General features: G+C 34.6%; 2 protein-coding genes across 2 annotated transcripts in view; one reads left to right on the forward strand and one right to left on the reverse strand.

The window, feature by feature from the left end:
• LOC109052145 (cullin-associated NEDD8-dissociated protein 1-like) overlaps positions 1-5322 on the reverse strand; it is a 149678-nt gene extending 144356 nt beyond the window's left edge. Inside the window, 2 exon segments of the mRNA XM_042712123.1 lie at positions 4478-4618; positions 5134-5322. Of these exon segments, the coding sequence (XP_042568057.1) occupies positions 4478-4618; positions 5134-5201 (209 nt within the window). The 5' untranslated portion in view covers positions 5202-5322.
• An 84-nt stretch (positions 5323-5406) lies between these two features.
• sec13 (SEC13 homolog, nuclear pore and COPII coat complex component) lies at positions 5407-14697 on the forward strand. Its single transcript, XM_042712112.1, has 9 exons — positions 5407-5603; positions 6379-6423; positions 6497-6612; positions 7818-7969; positions 8058-8191; positions 8370-8503; positions 9012-9132; positions 9448-9594; positions 14201-14697. The coding sequence occupies exons 1-9, from the start codon at positions 5601-5603 to the stop codon at positions 14309-14311; spliced, it is 963 nt and encodes a 320-aa protein (XP_042568046.1). The 5' UTR covers positions 5407-5600; the 3' UTR covers positions 14312-14697.
• Positions 14698-22984: the final 8287 nt, after the last annotated feature.

A 22984-nucleotide genomic window follows, 5' to 3' on the forward strand; every position in this document is an offset into this window, starting at 1 on the left:
CTGTGTATTAAACATTCGATGCACGCCTCTTTAAGGATGTCAGCTTTTACAGTCTGCCTCAACATCATGTCATCTTAAAGACATCTTCTAAGCGTCCATTTGGATATCTGATAGACGCCTTAAGATGTCAGCCTTTACATTCATTCTAAATCATAAACATCGTTAAAGACATCTTCTAAACGCCTATTTGATATCTGATAGACGGCCTCTGAGATGTCAGTTTTACATTCATTCTAAATCAGAAAACATCTTAAAGACATCTACCCGTGTATTTGATAATCTGATAGACGCTTTTTAAAGATGGTAAGTTTTATATTCATTCTCAAATCATAAACATCTTAAAGACATCTTCTAAGCGCCTCATTTGATATCTGGTAGAGACTTCGTTAAGATGTCCAATTTTACATTCATTCTAAATCATAAACATCTTAAAGACATCTAAGCCGCCTATTTGGATATCTGATAGACGCCTTTAGATGTCAGTTTTCCACATTCATTCTAAAATCATAAACGATCTAAAGACATCTTCTAAGCCGCCTATTTGATTATCTGACAGGACGTCTTTAAGAAGTCAGTTTTACATTCATTCTAAATCATAAAACATCTTAAAGGACATCTTCTAATCATCTATTTGATATCTGATAGACATCTTTAAGATGTCTTCTTTTTACATTCATTCTAAATCATAAACATCTTAAAGATATTCTTATAAGCTGCCTATTTCAATATCTGAATAGACGCTTCCTAAGATGCCGCCTTTACATTCATTCTAAATCATAAACATCTTAAAGACATCTTCTTAAACGCCTATTTGATACCTAAAAGACGCCTTTGAGATGTCAGTTTTGACATTTCATTCTAAATCATAAACATCTTAAAGACATCTTCTGTTGGCCTATTTGATATCTGATAGACGCTTAAGATGTAAGTTTACATTCATTCTAAATCATAAAACATCCTTAAAGACATCTTCTTAAACGTCCTCATTTGACATCTGATTAGACGCTTTTAAGACGCCAGTTTTACATTCATTCTAAATATAATAAACATCTTAAAGACATCTAAGCCGCCTATTGCGAACATCTGATTATGACGCCTCCTTTATGATTGTCAGTTTTACATCTCTAAATCATAAACATCTTAGACATCTTCTAACCATCTATTTGACAACTGATAGAGACATCTTTAAGATGTCTTTTTTACATTCATTCTAAACTCATAAACATTCTGTAAAGGACATCTTCTAAACCTTGCTATTTGACATTCTGATAGACGTTTTTAAAGACGTAAGTTTTACATTCATTCTAAATCATAAACATCTTAAAGACCCTCTTCTAAACGCCTTCCATTTGGATTCTGATAGAGTGTCTTTAAGTGATGTCCAGTTTTTACATTCATTCTAAATCATTAAACATCTTAAAGACATCTACGCTTCTATTTGATATCTGATAGATTTTGTAAGACGCTAGTTGTCACACATGTCATTCTAAAGTTCATAAACATCTGGTTAAGATATCTTTCTAAGTGTCTCATTTGAGATACTGATAGACGCCTTAAGATTGCCGCCTTTACATTCATTCTAAATCCGACAGAAACATCTTTTAAAGACATCTACACGCAGTATTTGACATCTGATAGACGCTTTTAAGATGTAAGTTCTTACATCTACCTCTAAATTCATTAAAACATCTTAAAGACATCTTCTAAGCGCCTATTTGATATCTGGAGAGACGCCTTTAAGATGCCGCCTGAGCTACATTCATTCTAACATGCATAAACATCTAAAAGGGACATCTTAAGCGGGTCTATTTGATTATGCTGATAGGACGCCTTTAGGACGCCAGTAGTTTCACATTCATTCTAAATCATAAAACATCTTCATAAAGACATCTTTCTAGCGCCTATTTGACATCTGATAGACGCCTTTAAGATGTCAGTTTTATCATACATTCTAAATCATACAAACATCTTTAAAGACATCTTCTAATCATCTATTTGGACATCTGATTATGACATCTTTCAGATGGTCTTTTACATTCATTCTAAATCATAAAACATCTTAAAGACATCTTCTAGTAAAGCGTTCTATTTGGACATCTGATTCATAGACGCTCTTAAGATGTCAGTTTTACATTCATTCTAAATCATAAACATCTTAAAGACATCTTCTAAACGCCTATTTGATATCTAAAAAGACGCCTTTGGTGACTGTTCAGTTTACATATCTATTCTAAATCATAAACATCTTAAAGACATCTTCTGCTGCCTATTTGGACATCTGATTAGTATGCTTTTAAGATGTAAGTTTTAAATTCTATCTAAATCATAAAACATTCTTAAAAAGACATCTTCTAAACGCTCCATTTGAACATCTGGATAGACGCTTTTGGTGATGTCAGTTTTTACATTCATTCTAAAATCATAAACATCTTAAAGCATATCTAAGCGCCTATTTGATATCTGACAGACGCCTTAAGATGTCAGTTTTACATTCTAATCATCATCATCTTAGACATCTAATCATCTATTTTGATTAACTGATAGACATCTTTAAGAGTGTCTTTTTACATTCATTCTAAATCATAAAACATCTTAAAGACATCTTCCTAAACCCTCTATTTGATATCTGATAGGACGCTTTTAAGATGTAAGTTTTACATTCATTCTAAATCATAAACATCTTAAAGACATCTTCTAAATCGCCTTATTTGATTTGATAGATGTCTTATGACGTCAGTTTTACATTCATTCTAAATCATAAATATCTTAAAGACATCTAAGCTGGTTTTATATCTGATAGATCGTCTTTAAGATGTCAGTTTCACATTCATTCTAAATCATAAACATCTTAAAGACATCTTCTAAACGTGCCTATTTGATATCTAGTAGATCGCCTTTAAGATGTCAGTTTTACATTCATTCTAAATCATAAACATCTTAAAGACATCTTCTAAGCCGCCTAGTTCGACATCTGATAGGACGCTTTTTTATGATGTAAGTTTTACATTCATTCTAAATCATAAATATCTTGAAAGACATCTTCTAAACGCCTATTTGACATCTGATTAGACGCCAAGATGCCTTTACATTCATTCTAAATCATAAATATCTTAAAGACATCTTAAGCCGCCTATTTATATTCATGTGATGCCTTTGGTGATGTCAGTTTTACATTCTAAATCATAAACATCTTAGACATCTTCTAATCATCTATTTGATAACTGATAGATTACTCCTTAAGATGTCTTTTTTACATTCATTCTAAATCATAAACATCTTAAAAGACATCTTCTAAACTCCTCTATTTGACATCTGATCAGACGCTTTTTACGATGTAAGTTTTACATTCACCTAAATCATAAACCATCTTAAAGACATCTTATAAAACGTCTCATTTGATATTCTGACAGATGTCTCTAAGATGTCAGCTCTACATTCATTCTAAATCATAAACATCTTAAAGATATCTAAGCGCCTATTTGACATCTGATTAGAGTCGGTTTAAATGTCCCCCCCTCCCCTTAAGTATCTCTAGCTTGTCCAGTTTCTACATCATTCTTAAATCAACCAAGACCTTTAGGGGGAATATTTCTAAGGGTCGATTTGAATCTGGACATATGTCTTATAAGACTTGTCAGTTTTAGAATCATTCCAAATCATAAAACATCTTTACACAAGACATCTTTCTTAATCATCTATTTGACAATCTAATAGGACGCCTTTAAGATGTTCTTTTCTACATACATTCTAAAGCATTAACATCCTAAAGACCTTAATTTTCTAAGTGTCTATTTGACATCTGGACAGAACGCCTTTGCAGATGTCTTTTACATTCATTCTTAAATCATAAAACATCTTAAAGACATATTTTAAATGTCTATTTGACATCTGATACCTAAACGCCCCATAGATGTGATTGCAAGGATGAGGCAAACACCTCTTAGCAGATTAACGCCAAATAGACGCCCATGGATATGTGTAAGTATCAAGGATGGTGGATGTCATAAATACCTTCCAAGCAAAGCAAGTACAAGACATTTTAACGAACCTGCCCAACATGTCGGAGAGAATATCCAAAGCCTTGCAGGTACACACGCCGTCTTTGCATTCTGCCATGGCTCCAATCAAACTGGGAGTGATCTCTCTTACAGACGCTTGACATGTGAGGCTCCAAACCTTCAACACAATGCAAACAACTATGATCTAACAAGATCCCAGATGGATATTTTATATCACCTAGATACCAGAGATGAAGGTGGCAGTTCACATGACGGTCTCAGGCCCATACTGAAATGTCCCTCAGCTGCCTTTTGTTGACACCATGTTGGAGCAAAAGCTGTCCACCATCAGTCCCACCTGACACTCCTCTTCCACTTTTCCCACCAAAGGACCGAGACTACACAAACCAGAAATATTCACGACCACTGTATCGCTGAAAAGGAAGACGTCTGGAAGAAAGTCTGAGTGAAAACAATACCATTTGACAGCCAAGTTCTGCACTTCTCCATTTTTGTCCTCCAGAAGCTTGAGGAAGCATCACACAACTTTCTCCTCTCGCCTCTCTCGGCCCAGTTTGATCGAAGCCCTTCTGAGCTCCATCAGGTCATTGGTCATAAACCTGAAAGAAGCTCAAAGTTCCTAGCTAGTTTTAATGTACCGCACAATCCATTATAGCAATGTGTATGTCCAAAACACATGGTTTTACCCATGGTGGGCCACACCAATGTAGCACCACAGTACTTTTTTACTTAGCTGAATAGCTTTAAGTATAGATTGTACTAGCTGAAAAGCTTACATAGGAAAACAGTTTGAGAACAACAAATTAGAAACACAATTCTGTAGGAAGTTATCATTAATGGTGATTAATTTAATCTTTAAGTTTGATATAGAATAGTTAAAATTCCATGCAAACAAATAATTGTTTTCAGTATGTCCAAAACAGTTTTTAGTTACAAAAGTCAATGTTTATTCCAGTCAAGAGTTTCAAGGTATAGTATGAATCTGAAAATTATTCAGATATAAAAAAGTTTATTTGAGCTTTACATAAAAACCGCAGGCCGTTGCTTTGTCATTGGCCTATTTCTGTAAACACTGTAAAGTTAGTCATGCGTCCACAACACACACTTGTCTTACCGAAAGTCTTTGTCAGTGGATGTCATTTTTTCCAAAAGATTGGAAATGTAAAAGGTGACATTCGACATCTTGGCTTTTTAAAACACTGCACTTTAATGGAGAATTAAAACTTAATACAGAGAGTTGAGCTTGATGAAGATCATAGCGCCTGGCTGGACACTGACTGCGACATATGACACTTTGGGACAGTTATAAATAGAGATGAGCGATATTAGTTGACCTCGCTCTGCCGTCATCTGCCGGACTCAATGTGAACTGCGGGACGCGGACGGGAAAGGGAACTGAGCGGAACCTTGTTTTGGTTCCAGTCGGAGAGTTTAGCAGCGGAAACACAGTCCGCGCTGGGCGCTCGCTCTGCCACGTCGGAAACATTGTGCGTAATTTCATTTCTGAAGCTCTGAAGAGCAGCTGGGACACTTTCTTAAGATTTCAGCGTGAAGGCGGCTGTTGGAGGGATATAATCAAATATGGTGAGTAACATTGATTGACTGGGTTTGGATTATTCTCAGGTTTCTGTTTAAACCCGGTAGTTCTTGGGCTGAGATGGAAACATTTAAAGAAAACCCGATTCTGTAGTTTTTCAGTTTTTTAAATGTAGGAAAATTGACGGTGAATTTTTTGATTTTTTAAGTGATTCTCATGTTTCTGTTTAAATTAAAAGTTAGGGGGGGGGGGTGGGATAAGTCAGTTTATTACTTGATAAATTATCAAATAAATAGTTAAATAAGTGCATATATCAGGGATTGCTAAAAAAAAGTTAATTAATTTAAAAAGACAAAAAAAATTGTATACTATTTAGTGTGTCAGTTGAATAAAATATTTAATTCAGTTAATTACTTTATAATTAAAATAAACAAATAAATAAGTACATGATATCATATATCAGTATATGCATAAAAATAAATGAAATGACTTATTTTGCAATTATATATATATATATATATATAATGAATAAATAACAGAATTGAATAGTATGTTAATTTAATTAAATATTTATTTCAGTTAATTACATAATAAATAATTATTAAATAATAATAATGAAATTTCAAAATAATCAATTAGTTGCATATACTTTTATACATGACTGTTTATTGAGATTTTTGGGTATTCAGATAAAATGCGTGATGATATCAAAAATTCTTTTGATGTCAGTTATAAAGTTATAAAACACACTAAAATCGTTTAATATGTTTTCAGTAAATAACTGTTTGTTTTTCAGCAAGTGTGTGGTCTTGTGTCTTTCAGGTTTCAGTCATTAACACCGTGGACACCTCACATGAGGACATGATCGTGAGTGTCTCCTCCTTTACCTTTACTGCATCTTTTCCGGCGTTATGAATCTGATTTGTTGTTCTGTGTTCAGCATGATGCTCAGATGGATTATTACGGCACCAGACTGGCCACCTGCTCCTCTGATCGCTCCGTGAAGATCTTTGACGTCAAAAACGGAGGGCAGATCCTCGTGGCTGATCTGAGGGGGTGAGTGAGGCGCGCAGCTCAAACTACCAAAATGAAACTAAACCTTCAGGAGACAATTGCAATAACCAGAAAATCTACCCATTCCCTATGCAAATGAACACAGTTTTCCACAGGAATTACATATGAAATGTAAATATAAACAAAGATAAATTACAACAATGAACACAGTTTTCCACAGGATTACATATGAAATGTAATTTTATTCTAAGTTTTTTTTTGATTTTGTTATTTATTTTTTAATTAGTTGTAAATAGATACCAAAAAACAATTATAATCATACATCCAAAAACTGAATTAAGCAGTTTTGTTATAATTAGGGAGATCAATTGATCAATTGAAATATTTAATGCAGTTAATTACACGATTAATAATTATAAAATAAACTGATACATTTTTTAATACAGCAAAATGAACACCATTCTTTAATATCCCCAAAAATGTAACTATAAACAAATATGCTTTACAACAGTTAAATATATTAAATATTTTACAATGAAGTATGTTATTTTATAAATTTTTCAAAAATGTAAATATAAAAAAATATGATTTAAGAAAAGAAGTAAATAGGTAAGAGAAAGAAAACAATTATATATATATATATATATATATATATAACAATAGAATAATTAGGTAAACACAGTTTTTTCACAATTTGTTTTCCAGGTATTTATCAGCATTTTCAAATATAAGTAAAAGTTCAATAAATTTAAAGCAACCAAAAACTGAAACAATCAATTATTAATAAATACATGCATGAATGAAAAATCTGCTTACATTTATGTGTTATATTTAGTGTTGTCAATTGATTAAAATATTGAACTCAAGTAAATTAAAAAAGTAATTATTAAATAATAATAATAATTTAATTGCATATTTCAATTTTGTCAGGAACAGGTATTTTTATAATAAAATAATAAAATAGTTTTAGATTAATCACATATATTTGTATTGGCTGAAAAATACCCCAAAATAATTCAAAGATATTATTGTTGCTGACAAAAGCATCAAATGGGCATTAAAGAAAGTGTTTTACTGGTATAATTAATTTTTTTTTATTATTATTATTATTATTATTATTATTATTTATTTATTTTTATAATTGTTTTCTATTATACATTGATTTTTATAATAAACTAAAACTCTAGTTTAAGGGTGACTTATGATTGATAATTTATCTTACTAGTTCTTTCGATCTCTTTGGGCAGTCATGAGGGTCCGGTGTGGCAGGTGGCCTGGGCTCACCCCATGTACGGCAACATCCTGGCGTCCTGCTCCTACGACAGGAAGGTGATCATCTGGAAGGAGGAGAACGGCACCTGGGACAAGATGTATGAATACACAGGCCACGACTCGTCCGGTAACTTCACGCTTTTAACTCTCGCATCAAACACTGTGACACAGAAGTGCATCCCGCTGTGGACAATCACACGTGTGTTGTCCCGCAGTGAACTCTGTTTGCTGGGGACCGTACGACTTCGGCTTGTTTCTGGCCTGTGGCAGCTCAGACGGTGCCATCTCAGTGTTGACCTGCTCTGGAGATGGACACTGGGATATTAAGAAGATCAACAATGCACATACAGTGAGTTTTGCCTTTTATATATGGGACTACAATATCCTTAAATATATTTAAACAATGTATTCGTGAGTGCTGACGGAATAATACAGCATTAGACGTAGGTTTCAGTCGAGTATGGAAGGTGTCATACAAGTACTGTTGTACTGTGAGTTTTTAATGGTTTCTGTCCTCTCGCTGGCAGATCGGCTGTAACGCTGTGAGTTGGGCCCCAGCTGTTGTCCCAGGGAGTCTTATTGAGCAGCCAACAGGACAGAAGCCCAACTACATCAAGAGATTTGTGTCTGGAGGTTGTGACAATCTGGTCAAGCTGTGGAAGTGAGTGCAGCTCTTAGTTTAGAGAGTACAGTGACGAGCACCTGCTGTCAGCTTTTACTACAACCATTGGGCTCCAACAGACCCTCACAGAATTAAATAGAGAAATGATGTTGTAATTGTTGGTTTTTGTTTTTTTTGATGTTTTCATTTGTTTTTGAAAGAAGTCTGTGATGCTCATTAAGGCTGCATTTATTTGACCGAACATACAGTTATATTGCGAAATATTATTATAATTAAAAATAACAGTTTTCTGTTTGAATATATTGTAAAAAGTGATGTAAAGCTACACTTTCAGAGTTTTCGGTTTCACATGATCCTTCAGAAATCATTCTGATTTGCTGCTCAAGAAACATTTCTGATTATTATCAATGTTGACAACAGTTGTGCTGCTCCTTTTTTTGTGGAAACAATTTTGATAAAAAAAAAAAAAAAAAAATTTTTTTCTTTGAGTAGAAAGTAAGAAAATATACCTTGAAATAATGTGGTGAGATTCATGTTTTCTTCCTAGGGAAGAGGACGGCCAGTGGAAAGAGGACCAGAAGCTGGAGGCTCACAGTGATTGGGTGAGAGATGTTGGCTGGGCTCCTTCCATCGGTCTGCCGACCAGCACAATCGCCAGCTGCTCACGGGTGATCACAGACAAATGCTTCACTATAAATAGTGTTCTGTATATTACTGTGAACAATAACTGTATCCAAATCTAGATCTAAATTAAGTTACATTTTAATTGACTTTTATTTTAAACTATGAATTGTATTATATTATATTACATTCCTGTAGTGAAAACAATAGAGCATGGCAGTAGCACTGGAAAAGTCATGTGTTTTATTCCTTAGGAATGTCTTAACTGTTTATAATGTGTATCTTTAATACACATTAATAGTACGGATAATAGTATCTGGAATATGCATAAATGATTTATTTTATATTATTGTCCACCTTAGGATGGTCGTGTGTTTATCTGGACGTGTGACGACCCAGCCGGTAACACCTGGACGGCTAAACTCCTGCACAAATTCAATGACGCGGTGTGGCACGTGAGCTGGTCCATCACAGGAAAAATCCTGGCTGTGTCAGGAGGAGACAACAAAGTATGTGCTCTGTTATAGCTTTCCGATACGACCCTAGAGTCGGGGTTTAAAGAAATAGTTAATCAAAAATGAAAATGATGGGTTTACCCTCAAACTTACTTATCATGGCTTTTTCAATCAACCATTGTAGCAAATAAAAATTCTAAATTGAAATGAAATAATACAGTAAAAATCTTTTTTTAAAAAAAATACACAAAATTTTTAACAAGAAATTAATACTTTTATTCAGCAGAGACATTAAATTAATCAATAGTGACAGTTAGAAATTGTATAATGTTACAAAAGATTATATTTCAAATAAATGCTGTTCATTTGAACTTTCTTTTCATCAATGAACCCTGAAAAAAATGCATGCTTCTTCATCAACGTAAAAAAATTGTACTTCTTCCACACACAAACATACAAAAACTGTTGTAAGAGTGTATGTGTGCGATATATATATATATATATATATATATATATATATATATATATATATATTACCTCCAATATATTGTCACCAAAGTGATAGTTACATAAACATATTTTATTTTCATTGCATTTTTACTTTTCAAGACGTTTAATACAAGTTTTTAAATCAGTTCATTGAAATGGACAGTTTGAACTGTAACACTATTTTGCTATTGAACTTTAAATAATGAGCTCCAATAAAGTTATAATAAAACCATTAAAACATCCCCTTACTTGAAATAAAATCATTTTTAACTGAAAGAAAATGTAAAATAAATAAATAAACATTTTGTTTTAGCTAGTTGCCAAGGCAACATTTCTCATTTTTATTTAGTTTTAACTCGATGTGCTAAAATGACTTAAAACTGAAATAAAAAATTAATAAAAAAACTACATAGACAAATTTAAAAAAGAAAAAACACAACATAATTAGTAAAATTAAAATGACAACAGAAAATTGACTAGTTTATTACAACTAATTTAAAATAATAATAGAAGCTGTAATAGTGTCTCAGTGGTACTGAAATAACACTGGCTAATAAACGCTGTGATACTCAAGGATGGATGATGTCCTCCGGGATGTTGTGTGCCAAACATGATTCATCCCATCACCAACTAAAGGACAGGCAATGAATGTTCTCTGACAAGTTCATTGTGATTCATTCACTTTTCACCATGAAATTTATGTTGACAGTCTTTGGCTCTCGTCCCATGGGATTATGGAGTGAAGATGCTCCGCTGGAGCTTACAGCTCTGCAGCATCGTTACTCATTTTACAGAGCCTGAGTATTAAGCACTCTCAGGTTCAGGAATTAATGACGGAGGTTATATCACCCAGCACTCGGCCCAGTGTGAGGGAGTGGGTCCTTGACGTCGCCGTTATTTAAATGAAGACTCTTGGTTGTGGCACTTTCTGTGAGATGCTCACATGCTGCATTGTAATTATTTACAGCAGCGAGCGCGGGGTTGAGCCATTTACTCTCAGCCATTATCTGATTCATTTATAAAACAGACAGCTAAATAATGCAAAAGTGCTTTGAAAATAAGCGCAGGTGAAATACAGTCCTGACTCGGTGGTTCTGGGGGTGGTAGGTTTAGCTAATGGTGTGCACACAGTCATTTTTAAGGTGTTTTCGGTGTATCGTTTTCTCTCTGAAATTATTTTACGCCAAAAAGATGATCTTTAGATTGCGTCGCTGTCACTGGAACAGGAAGACAAAGAGTTTTTTTTTTTTTATTTTGTTATTATTTTTTTTTTTTTTTAAATAGCCTCTAACCTGACTAGCCAGTCAATTGAATGCATCCTTCCTTAATAAAGTATTAATTTCTTTCAAAATTCTAAACATTTGAACAATAATGTATGCATTAATCTCTAAAACTGCTTAAAATGGCTTTTCAAATCAACCATTGTAGCAAATTAAATTCAAAATATTTAAATATCTAATACAGTAGTTAAAAAATATTAAATATAAAAAAAAGATTTATCATTTTATTCATATCCCTAAATATATTTTAATTGCATATTATTTTTGCTTTTGAATATATGAAGTTTTGAATTCATTGATTCAAATTGAGTTTGAACTTATTTTTTGCTACTGAAACTTAAAGCAATAATAAACAGTTTTCAAGGAATAGTTTCACCTAAAAATGAAAATTTGCTGAAAATGTAGCTACTCAGTATCAGACCATACAAGATGTAGAGTGAGTTTGTTTGTTCATAGAAAGAGATTTGGAGAAATGTTGAATTGGTTGATTTGCTCAGCAATGGATCCTCTGCAGTGAATGGGTGCCGTCAGAATGAGAGTCCAAACAGCTGATAAAAACATCACAATAATCCACACCACTCCAGTCCATCATTTAATGTCTTGTGAAGTGAAAAAAAACTGTGTTTATAAGAAACAAATCCATCAATAAGACATTTTAAACTTCAATCTGTCACTTCCAGCAAAAATATGAGCCCTCTATCCATATCATTGCCTTCTCCAGTGAAGAAGTCATCTTGTCTGAATCACGAGAGAAATCTGCACAGATCAAGCACCGTTTACAAGTGAAAACAGTCCAAAACATTTCTAAACAAATATGGATTTTGATGTGAGATGACAACAGGAGACAGACTTTTTCACTGAAGAGTGAAAAAATGGTTAAATGGTTTCTTACAAACATGAAGATTTTTACTTAAGACATTAACTGATGGACTGGATCTGTGTGGATTACTTGTGGATTATTGTGATGTTTTTATCAGCTGTTTGGACTCTCATTCTGACGGCACCCATTCACTGCAGAGCATCCGTTGCTGAGCAAGTGATGTAATGCTAAATTTCTCCAAATCTGATGAAGAAACAAACTCATCTGTTTGTACTTTTATTATGATTGGAATATTTTGATGAAAGTTCATTATTTTCCATAATGTAATGATGAAAATTAAACTTTCATATATTTTAGATTCATTGCACACCCAACTGAAATATTTTCAGGTCTTTTATTGTTTTAATACTGATGATTTTGGCATACAGCTCATGAAAACCCAAAATTCCTATCTCAAAAAAAATTAGCATATTTCATCCGACCAATAAAAGAAAAGTGTTTTTAATACAAAAAAAAGTCAACCTTCAAATAATTATGTTCAGTTATGCACTCAATACTTGGTCGGGAATCCTTTTGCAGAAATGACTGCTCAATGCGGCGTGGCATGGAGGCAAATCAGCCTGTGGCACTGCACCGCTGAGGTGTTATGGAGGCCCAGGATGCTTCGATAGCGGCCTTAAGCTCATCCAGAGTGTTGGGTCTTGCGTCTCTCAACTTTCTCTTCACAATATCCCACAGATTCTCTATGGGGTTCAGGTCAGGAGAGTTGGCAGGCCAATTGAGCACAGTAATACCATGGTCAGTAAAACCATTTACCAGTGGTTTTGGCACTGTGAGCAGGTGCCAGGTCGTGCTTAAAAAAAACGAAAATCTTCATTTCCATAAAGCTTTTCAGCAGATGGAAGCATGAAGTGCTCCAAAATCTCCTGATAGCTAGCTGCATTGACCCTGCCCTTGATAAAAACACAGTGGACCAACACCAGCAGCTGACATGGCACCCCAGACCATCACTGACTGTGGGTACTTGACACTGGACTTCAGGCATTTTGGCATTTCCTTCTCCCCAGTCTTCCTCCAGACTCTGGCACCTTGATTTCCGAATGACATGCAAAATTTGCTTTCATCCGAAAAAAGTACTTTGGACCACTGAGCAACCGTCCAGTGCTGCTTCTCTGTAGCCCAGGTCAGGCGCTTCTGCCGCTGTTTCTGGTTCAAAAGCACACGCCTGTGCACGGTGGCTCTGGATGTTTCTACTCCAGACTCAGTCCACTGCTTCCGCAGGTCCCCCAAGGTCTGAAATCGGTCCTTCTCCACAATCTTCCTCAGGGTCCGGTCACCTCTTCTCGTTGTGCAGCGTTTTTTGCCACACTTTTTCCTTTCCCACAGACTTCCCACTGAGGTGCCTTGATACAGCACTCTGGGAACAGCCTATTCGTTCAGAAATTTCTTTCTGTTTCTTACCCTCTCGCTTGAGGGTGTCAATGATGGCCTTCTGGACAGCAGTCAGGTCGGCAGTCTTACCCATGATTGCGGTTTTTGAGTAATGAACCAGGCTGGGAGTTTTTAAAAAGCCTCAGGAATCTTTTGCAGGTGTTTAGAGTTAATTAGTTGATTCAGATGAAGGTTAATAGCTCGTTTAGAGAACCTTTTCATGATATGCTAATTTTTTGAGATAGGAATTTTGGGTTTTTCATGAGCTGTATGCCAAAATCATCAGTATTAAAACAATAAAAGACCTGAAATATTTCAGTTGGTGTGCAATGAATCTAATATATATGAAAGTTTAATTTTTTATCATTACATTATGGAAAATAATGAACTTTTATCACAATATGCTAATTTTTTGAGAAGGACCTGTACATCTTAGATTATGAGCTAATTTAGATTTTTGAGTGAAATATTCCTGTAGAATGTATCACCAAACTTGTCTAATGACAAATAAAAAGCTCCCGTAAATCATTGTGATATTAACTGTAAATTTGGCCTCTATCCTGGTGGTGTTTTAAAGGGATTGTTCAACCAAAAATGAAAAGCTTGTCATTTACTGTTTCCCATTGACTCTTGCGCGTAGGTGACCCTGTGGAAGGAGTCAGTGGACGGACAGTGGGCTTGTATCAGTGACGTCAACAAAGGCCAGGGGGCCGTGACCTCCATCACAGACAGCCAGCAGAACGAGCAATGAAGCCCGTCTCCTCTCTCACACCTCCAGTCAGACAAGGCTGACATTGTGCTGCCCTCAAAGACTTTTCTTGAACGTTAAAAGTGCATCTCGCTCCCAGCCGGCAGAGTGGATATGAAATTGTGTTTTGGTTTTCAACCTGACCCATGATTTTTTTTTTTTAGATTGTTTCCATTGCTTCATTTCCAAACAGGATGTTTGAGCTGATTTATATTGTTTGTAAAAATTCCTAACATGTTAATTATGTTGAGAAATGATTCATGGAGAAGAGTAAGAAAAAAATGATGATAAATGAAAGCTGGTCCAGATATATTAGCCACAGTGGACTTTAGTGTGTTTCAAGACCTACACGACCATTGAAGAATAAAGTTTTTTATACTAAACTATAACTAACTTGTTTTATTATTATTAATTTAATTACCTACAATATAATGGTTATAAAAATATGTTGTGTGTGTATATAATAAAATTTTTGTTTTTTTTTGTGTAATTTTAATTTTATATTGTAAAATATCATTAACCATTTAGTTTATTAATACATGGTTTTATTTTTCGAGAGTTTCATGTTAGTTTAAAGGGAGAGTTCACCCAAAAATTCTGTCATCCTTTACTCACCCTTAAGTTATTCCAAACCTGTATGAGTTTCTTTCTTCTATTGAACACAAAAGAAGAGATATTATGAAGAATGGTTATAAAAAAGAAAAATTTTATATGAATTAAAGGTGCTGTATGTAGGATTGTGTGTGAACTAGGTATTGCAGTCAAAATTCAAATATTGGAAGGGGTTTTTTTCACACCCGGCCCTTCCTTCTCAGACTTTTTGCCAGATTGACGACACAAACAGGAACGAACTTGATTTAAATACGCTGTGTTTTTCGACTGGCAAATCAACATTAAACTGGCCAGGTTTTCCGGCCCCGAAACGCACATTTTCAAAGGAGAATAACCTGACTGTAGCATTGTTTTTTACTTAGCATGTTATTATGGTGTTTTTATGCTTAAATAGAGTCAAAATCTTGCATACAGCACCTGTAATTTCTTGCAATTGCAAGTTATAAACTCAGTTAAGACTCAGAATTGCGAGTTATTAACAGTGAGATGTAAACCTAGAATTCGTAGAAAAAAGGCTGGTGGTTATTAACAGTGAGATGTAAACCTAGAATTCGTAGAAAAAAGGCAGAAATTTTTGGTTTATGTTAATTCCAAATTGTGAGAGATAAACTCGTAATTATGAGAAAATAAAGTCACAATTACCTTTTTAATACTTTTATTCTCTGATGGAAATAAGCTTCGATATGAACCGCACACAATATGGGAGTGAAGTGTACGCTAGTTATGAAAACGTGATCCGTATGTGTTTTTTTTTTGTTGTTGTTGTTGTTTAGAAAAAAGCGTAAAGGTCCACGCCTAAATTTAACTGTCAGAAGATTGTATGGAAACGTATGTTTAAGATTATACGAATCCATATGAATTAGCCACCAATTCACCAAAACATAAAATAGTCGAGAGCGTAGTAATAAAATAGGTTGCAAATGGCGTTTCATGTTGACTTTACACCATATTTTAAAATGCAATACCTGAAACCCCAAAAACCAACTAAACCTTAAGCAAAATTGTTGGCATCACATGCATAATCTGTTAAATAAACACCGTCTAAACATCCAGCGAGAACATACTATGGCAGTTGTTTCCATTACCGTCATATTAAATTATGCCTCGGTTACAGATTTGGCAAAGTTGCCCAAGGGTTCAGGAGATCAGCACAGAGGCCTGCCAACACTCCCTCGGCCTCCAGTCATGAGTTTGCATCTGGAAGGGTGAAAAAGCTCCAAATGTGTGGCAGCCTCAAACAAAGCGAAAGTGAAGTGTCCCTTAGAATAAAATGGTGATTTATTGTTTTGAGAAATGTGTTTTTTTCACACACTGGGTTACACATCAGCTTAGCACTTTCAGTTTGCAGTTCTGACGAGTTTCTTACTCATGTTACAGAGCCAAATCACCCATCTTCAGTATATTTCACCATTTTTAAATACACAGTTCTCATTTCTCTTTAGATTCTTTTAGTGTGTTTCAATGACCAAATCAAAACTGGCTCGTTGATATTACTTAAGTTTTTTTGTTTTTACCATATTTTGCATAACAGAAAATGAAGCACATATTTAACAAGTTTTAACATTATTTATTTATTTAGCAGTTCATTAGTTTTACTTCTTATTCTCATTCCTTTAATATGAAAAACTTTGACATTCTCATTATTTAAATATACAGGTTAATTAAATAGTAATTTAAAAATAATGAATAATATAATTAAATGATTTATAAAATGTAATTGTAGTATTTGTAGTATTAAGCTTACATTAATACAAAAAGTTTAGGCAAGATGACTGTCACTTTTACTATATTACAATAGGGAACTTTTATCACAATATATAACAAATCAAATATAATAATAATTTAAAATAATACACTTTATTTAAAAATATTAATTATTTACATAAATTTAAGGAGTATGTTAATTATTGTTTTAAATAAAAATACTAATTTATTTATTTACATAATTTGTAGCATTTGTTGAACTGCATTTAAACTGATATTAATAAATGTTATAGTATTTTATTTATTTATTTATTTATTTACCGCATGTCTTAAGCTGGTATTAATTTTAAAAAATGGAAAGACGATTCTCACTTTTACTAGTAAGGAATGTGCTTCAGGCCCATTAGAAATTATTTCGCAATATATAGCAAATACAATTTTCTTAAAAATATATAGTATTTACAATAATAAATTAAAATTTTATATAAATATATATTTTATTAGTAATTAGTATATAAAAATTAGAAATTATATAAAAAAATGTTGCAGACAATTCTCTTTTTTAATGTAGTACTGCATGGGATGTTGGCTATACTCATTCATTATATAGCAATATCAAAAAATATTTTCTTTATGCAAAATATAGTTTTAGCATTTTAAAGAGTTGAAAGTAAGGGTTAATGAGTTTGCTGTGGCATATTGCGTGGATCTGAGAGCGTTCCGGCGGCACGCGTTCACACACTTTGGTGAGGCGGTGACACTCGTGAGTCACTTGCGCTCCGCTCTCAGGAGTGACAGCTGATGCCCGCTCATGGACCACTGCATGAACACCACAGGATCTGTCCACGATACACCTGACCAGCGACACATCTCTGGCCGCGCGCTCCCTGTCCATCATCATTACCACCACAAACGAGCGTCTGTTTCCGCCTCTCTCCGCATAACGCATTACTCTTAGTTATATGCCATGCCAAGCTGGAGGAGAAACCTGACTTTTTGCCTGCAGAGAATGCACGACGAAGGTAAGTGAATGGATTTCTGACTTGTTAACCGAGTTTCGTGCGTTTTCGCTTTTCGGTGCGTAATAGCATCAGCTGTTTGGATTCACCACGAGTGACTGCGTTTGCTGCTCGGAACCCACGTGTTAATCAAGTGCCATGTGTTTTTCCTTGTTTGTGTCTATAATTATGTATAAAATTATGTCTCAAGCTAAATTAGTTGTGCCCCAGGACATACACTTGAGGTTCTCCTCGATGAATGTTGGGTGATTCTTACTATGCAGTACTTTTAACATCTAATATATCTGATAAATATTAAAATAAGATTTTTTAAAGATGCAGATCCTATTAGTTTTTCCTGTATAACAGTATCATTATAAAATGAACATGCGTGATTTCTAAATAATTTGATTACTACTTTTTGTTGACAAAGCTATTTTATTTTATTTTATTATTATTTTTAAATTTCTGTAATGCTAGAAACTTTCTCATTCTTATTATGGTAATGCCTCAATTAATCACAGTATCACACTAAAATTAACATGATATGAATTTTAAAGAATTTGATAATTTGATTTTTAAATAATACCTTTTACCAGTTTTAACAAAAATATGCAACTTCTAACATGAAAAACTGGCAATTAATTTAGAATTTATTGTTTTATATATATATATATATATATATATATATATATATATTATATTTCAAGCAGAACATATAATATATTTACAGAATGCAAAATATTATTTTAATTGGTAATTAATTTATTAATTATGAAGTTATTAGTGAAGTTATAATTAATAATCAAGGTGAAGTGTTTCAGCTTGACTGAACCTGTTTCTAAAAGTCTTGTATACTGTGACGAGTGGGGCGGGGCCGAGAGCCGTGGGAACGGAGCGAGGCCGGTGGAGTGATTGGGAAATGAGCGACACCTGCTCCACTCACGGTCTCGAGTCCCCACGGAGGAGATCGGGAGGATACAAAAAGAGGAGCGACGACAGTGAAGGACGAGAGAGGACCAGGCCTGGGCTTTATTTTGTGTTTGGTTTTTGTTTGTGCGCGGCAGTCGCGCTGTTTTATGTTTATTTTGGTTATTAAAGTTTTATTTGAGTGTTCGCCGGTTCCCGCCTCCCTTCTTTCCCGTGATTATGGAGTTTTTTACACTGGTGCCGAACCCGGGAGGAAGGAGGGACGCGCTGCCGAAGATCCCTGGCCGCTGTGGGTGAATCCGCGGTGCCATCGAGCTTAGCAGTCTGGCGCCGTGGACGCTCGAGGCGGTGGGCTGGAGTGAGTTGCCGGGGAGGACGAACTCGCTGCCGGCCGCCTGTGATGTGGAGGGGCGGCTGCCGTCCGTGAGGGAGCGGAGGAGTCGCCGCCGTTCGCCAGGTGGCCGGAGCCTGCTGCCATCCGCCGAGAATGGGGAGGAGCAGGGAAAGGGGGACTCCTGCTCCACTCACCGGTCTCGAGTCCCACGGAGGAGATCGGGAGGATACAAAAGAGGAGCGACGACAGTGAAGGACGAGAGAGGACCAGGCCTGGGTTTTATTTTGTGTTTCGAGTTTGTTTGTGCGCGGCAGTCGCCCGTGAGGGGCTGTCGCGCTGTTTTATGTTTATTTTGGTTATTAAAGTTTTATTTGAGTGTTCGCCGGTTCCCGCCTCCCTTCTTCCCGTGATTATGGAGTTTTTATTATTACATATACCCTTCCTAAACATATGGCTTAAACTACAATGCGTGCATTTTTTTATTTTTATTTATTCTTTTATAAATGACAGAATTCACAAGGTATTGCATAAAAGGAATGGTCCCCTTAAATAGCTTTGAGGTATTCCTGAGCTCCTATCTATAATGAAGTCCAAGGCAAAATAAGATGTGCCCCAGTGCACAGCCTTGAGTTCTCGCTTCAACACTTGGGTAAAATGTCAAACAAAAAAAATAAGTTGTGCCCCAGTACATAGCCTTGTGGCACTCCTCAGCATCTTGAACTACAGTGATGTTCTACAGTAATGTGTAAGCTATTGTAATACAATTGCTTTTTTTTCATTTTTTTTATTTTTTGAAGTTAAAAGACTGAATGTTTATTGCTTAGGGGAGAATTTTGAGTTGCTTAACTCGCCTCAACTCTCTGATCTCATGTGCGTAGAAGATCTCATGAATTGTGCATGCAGAGAGGTGAGAATGTCACACTCTAAAAAGAGACATTGTGTGAAGATGCTTTTAAAATAGAAGTTGCTCACAATCAGTAAATGACGTATAAAGTTAATTAGCAATGAACTCTGTTATTCTGACCAAAAATGTTGTTGAAACACTCAGAAGAACAAGGAGAAAAAATGCAGTTTTATTCTGTTTTTCTCTCTCTCATTCAGGAGCTAATCCTCTTTCCTTATCAGAATTTGAATTCCAAGACGCAAGATCCCATTAATCATAAGAACCGAGTTAAATTAGAATAGCTAGGATGAATTTGCAGTTATCAGACAGTGAGTGTGTGCATTTGCAGGAAGTTGTAGCACTGATAGAGGGTTGCCTGATCATATCTTGTGACTGCAGCAGAATATCTGGACAGATTCCCACGTTTAGCTCCAGCAGAATTTATCGTAGCTGCATGAATGCTCAAGATCCTGAATTTAGTTCTGCACCAGGGTTTTTTCCAATTGCTTTTTCAAAAATCATTGTTTATTCATTTTCCTGACCAATTACAATGAAATTTGCTTCTATGTCTTAAAAAGGCTTTGCCATATTATTTTATTTATTTTTATTATTGTTATTATTGTGTCATTATTATTATTATTTTTTTAATTAATGTGGCCATGTATGCTGTTGCTGTTTGAAATGGCATTTCAGAAATATTTTCTCTGCCTCGCGGAATGAGGTCAGAGAGCAGAATGCTAATTTGCCCTCCACTATAGAGCCGTCATCTTCCTCCTCCTATTTTTGGAAGGCTCTGGAATCGCATGTATGTTAAATATCAAAGGGTTGTGCCCTGTTGCTGAAGTCCAGTCATGGCAAACATTGTTTGAAAACCACAGAAAGATAGTGTTAACCACAGTTTCTTGTACTGGCTGGTTGTGATTATGAGGGCAGTCATATAATGTTGTATTTATAATAATGAAATAAATAATAATGATAAATACAATAATATATAATAATAAATATAATAATAATAATATGTATTTATCAGAGAATGCAATAATATGTTTTTGCAAGCCACGTGGATGAAACAGAACAATATTTATGTTAAGCATTCATGAATCCAATGCATTAAACTGCATTATATAAAAATCCAACAATTTACATAAGGATAAATTAATTTACTCTCCAATGCATTAAACTGCATTATATAAAAATCAAAAATTTTAATAAGGATAAATTAATTTACTCTCGGTCCACACCGTACAAATCGATATTTTTACTTGGAGTTGTGTGAATTCAAATACTATCCATGTAACATTTTCTTTTGTATGTTTTATTTATGAATTTGTTATTGAGAAATTAGTTTTGCCCAATGACCACAAATGAAAGAATCTTAATTATCTTAACAAATAAGAGTATCCATGTTAAAGAATCCTTTAAAAATCTAGTCTACAACAGGTGTCAAGTTCTTAGAAATGTTCTCTTATTCATGTTGGTTTAGGTTTTCAAAACTTTTATACAATTTTAAAGAAAAGTTTAAATTTAATGTAAAATGTTATAAATTTTTAAAGAAAAGTTTAAATTTAATGTAAAATGTTGTGTTGTAACATTATTATTATTATTATACTTGTTTATTCTATTCATTTAATCTTTTCATTGTTTGCATGATGATTTGGTTCATTTTTTTTTTTTTTTTTTTTTTTTTTTTTATTATTACACTTGCTTATCATTTTACAGTGGCCTATGTGGACCATCATAGTCATATCACTAAACCCCTATACAGTATATCTGCAAAACTGTTGAGTCGTGTCTAAATCTGGCTCCAGGTAAATCACAAGACCATCTGAGGTCATTTGAGGTCAAATACACATTAACTTATTTGTTAAAGTATGAAAAAGACTGAAGCCTTCAACCCACTACATACCCCAAACTCCACTCAAGTTAATTTTTTCAGTTTCCCATCTATTTTCAGAACCGATCAAGATAACGTCCAATTTGCATAATCTATTTTGATGAAACATTTTACAAATCCCTCTGTCTAACATTCTATCAATTCACCAGTTTTACAAACGACACTAGCAGCTGAAGGTCTTCATCACATTACTGTCCACACTCAACCCAAAAATGCACGGGTCTTTAGCAGCATAAATCTGCCCTTGCGACCCAGCACGGCAAACCCACGACACCTCTTCAACTCCCATCCTCAGAAGCGCTTGATATTTCATCATAAACATATTGAGAGCTTCGGGAACGTTAAGGACTCTTTTAACTGAAAATGACTTAATGCAATATGCTTATAAAACATTCTCCAAAAACGTTTAAATCACGTTCTGAATAGTTTTTGACACATCTTCTACAATATCTATAATGAAGTGGTTAGTACAAGCAGAAAGAACTCTGCAACCCTATCTTAACCCTGATTCTTGATCTTGTTTGTCTTGTATTAAATCTAAGGATGCTGGTTATTCTCATTAGACATGCTCATCTCTCAAATCTATTATGCAGTTCACATAATCAGTTTGGCTGAACTAATAAACTGTAATGAGGATGTTTATGGTTCATTTTCTTTCCACGGGTGAAATATCTTATATTCATTTGGATGGAATGTAATCACATCATGCATGTAATCAATGGAAACAAAACATATTTTTATGACTTTTACCCCGACTAGGATGCCAATTTTTTCTAGAGTTTGATGTGGTGTCACATATGTACAGTATTCCTCGCATTAAGTCACTAATATTAATATGTTTATTAGTTTAGAACAATGTGTCTTCACCTTTTTGGGGCAGGTGCAGCTTTATCATTCAAAATGTAATTTTTAAAGAATATTCATGTGATATGTATGACTCCAGCCTCCAAACAGAATTGTTGTGTTGAATGCGGTTATTGCCGTGTCAAGTGACGTGTGCAAGGAGCATTAGCTAATATTTATCTAGGTCACTCATTGGAATTGTGTGTAATGTGATTTGATGATTCACCCAAGCAGGAAAAAAAACAGTTTTGTTTTCAATTCGTTCTGAAGCATAACATACAATGTTGTGAATGTGTATTTCCTGTCCTGTTTCCCATGAGTGGTTTGGCGCAGTACTGACAGTGAATGTGGCTCACCGTGACTCACACCGCTCAGACTTGACATTGTGATGAGCGACACCGATGGCTGATCTACAGTGCCTTCATACGCACACTATCGGACTTGCTCCATTTTGCGCAGTAAAGCCTACTGAGGCCTG

The sequence above is a fragment of the Cyprinus carpio genome, chromosome A22 (assembly GCF_018340385.1).
Source record: "Cyprinus carpio isolate SPL01 chromosome A22, ASM1834038v1, whole genome shotgun sequence".
Taxonomy (NCBI): domain Eukaryota; kingdom Metazoa; phylum Chordata; class Actinopteri; order Cypriniformes; family Cyprinidae; genus Cyprinus; species Cyprinus carpio.

What these genes read in the sequence shown, in the direction of transcription:
- sec13 (XM_042712112.1), top strand. An exon ending in CTCGTGGCTGATCTGAGGGG is followed by an intron (nt 6,613 to 7,817) that starts GTGAGTGAGGCG and finishes CTCTTTGGGCAG; the next exon opens with TCATGAGGGTCCGGTGTGGC. An exon ending in CAATCGCCAGCTGCTCACGG is followed by an intron (nt 9,133 to 9,447) that starts GTGATCACAGAC and finishes TGTCCACCTTAG; the next exon opens with GATGGTCGTGTGTTTATCTG.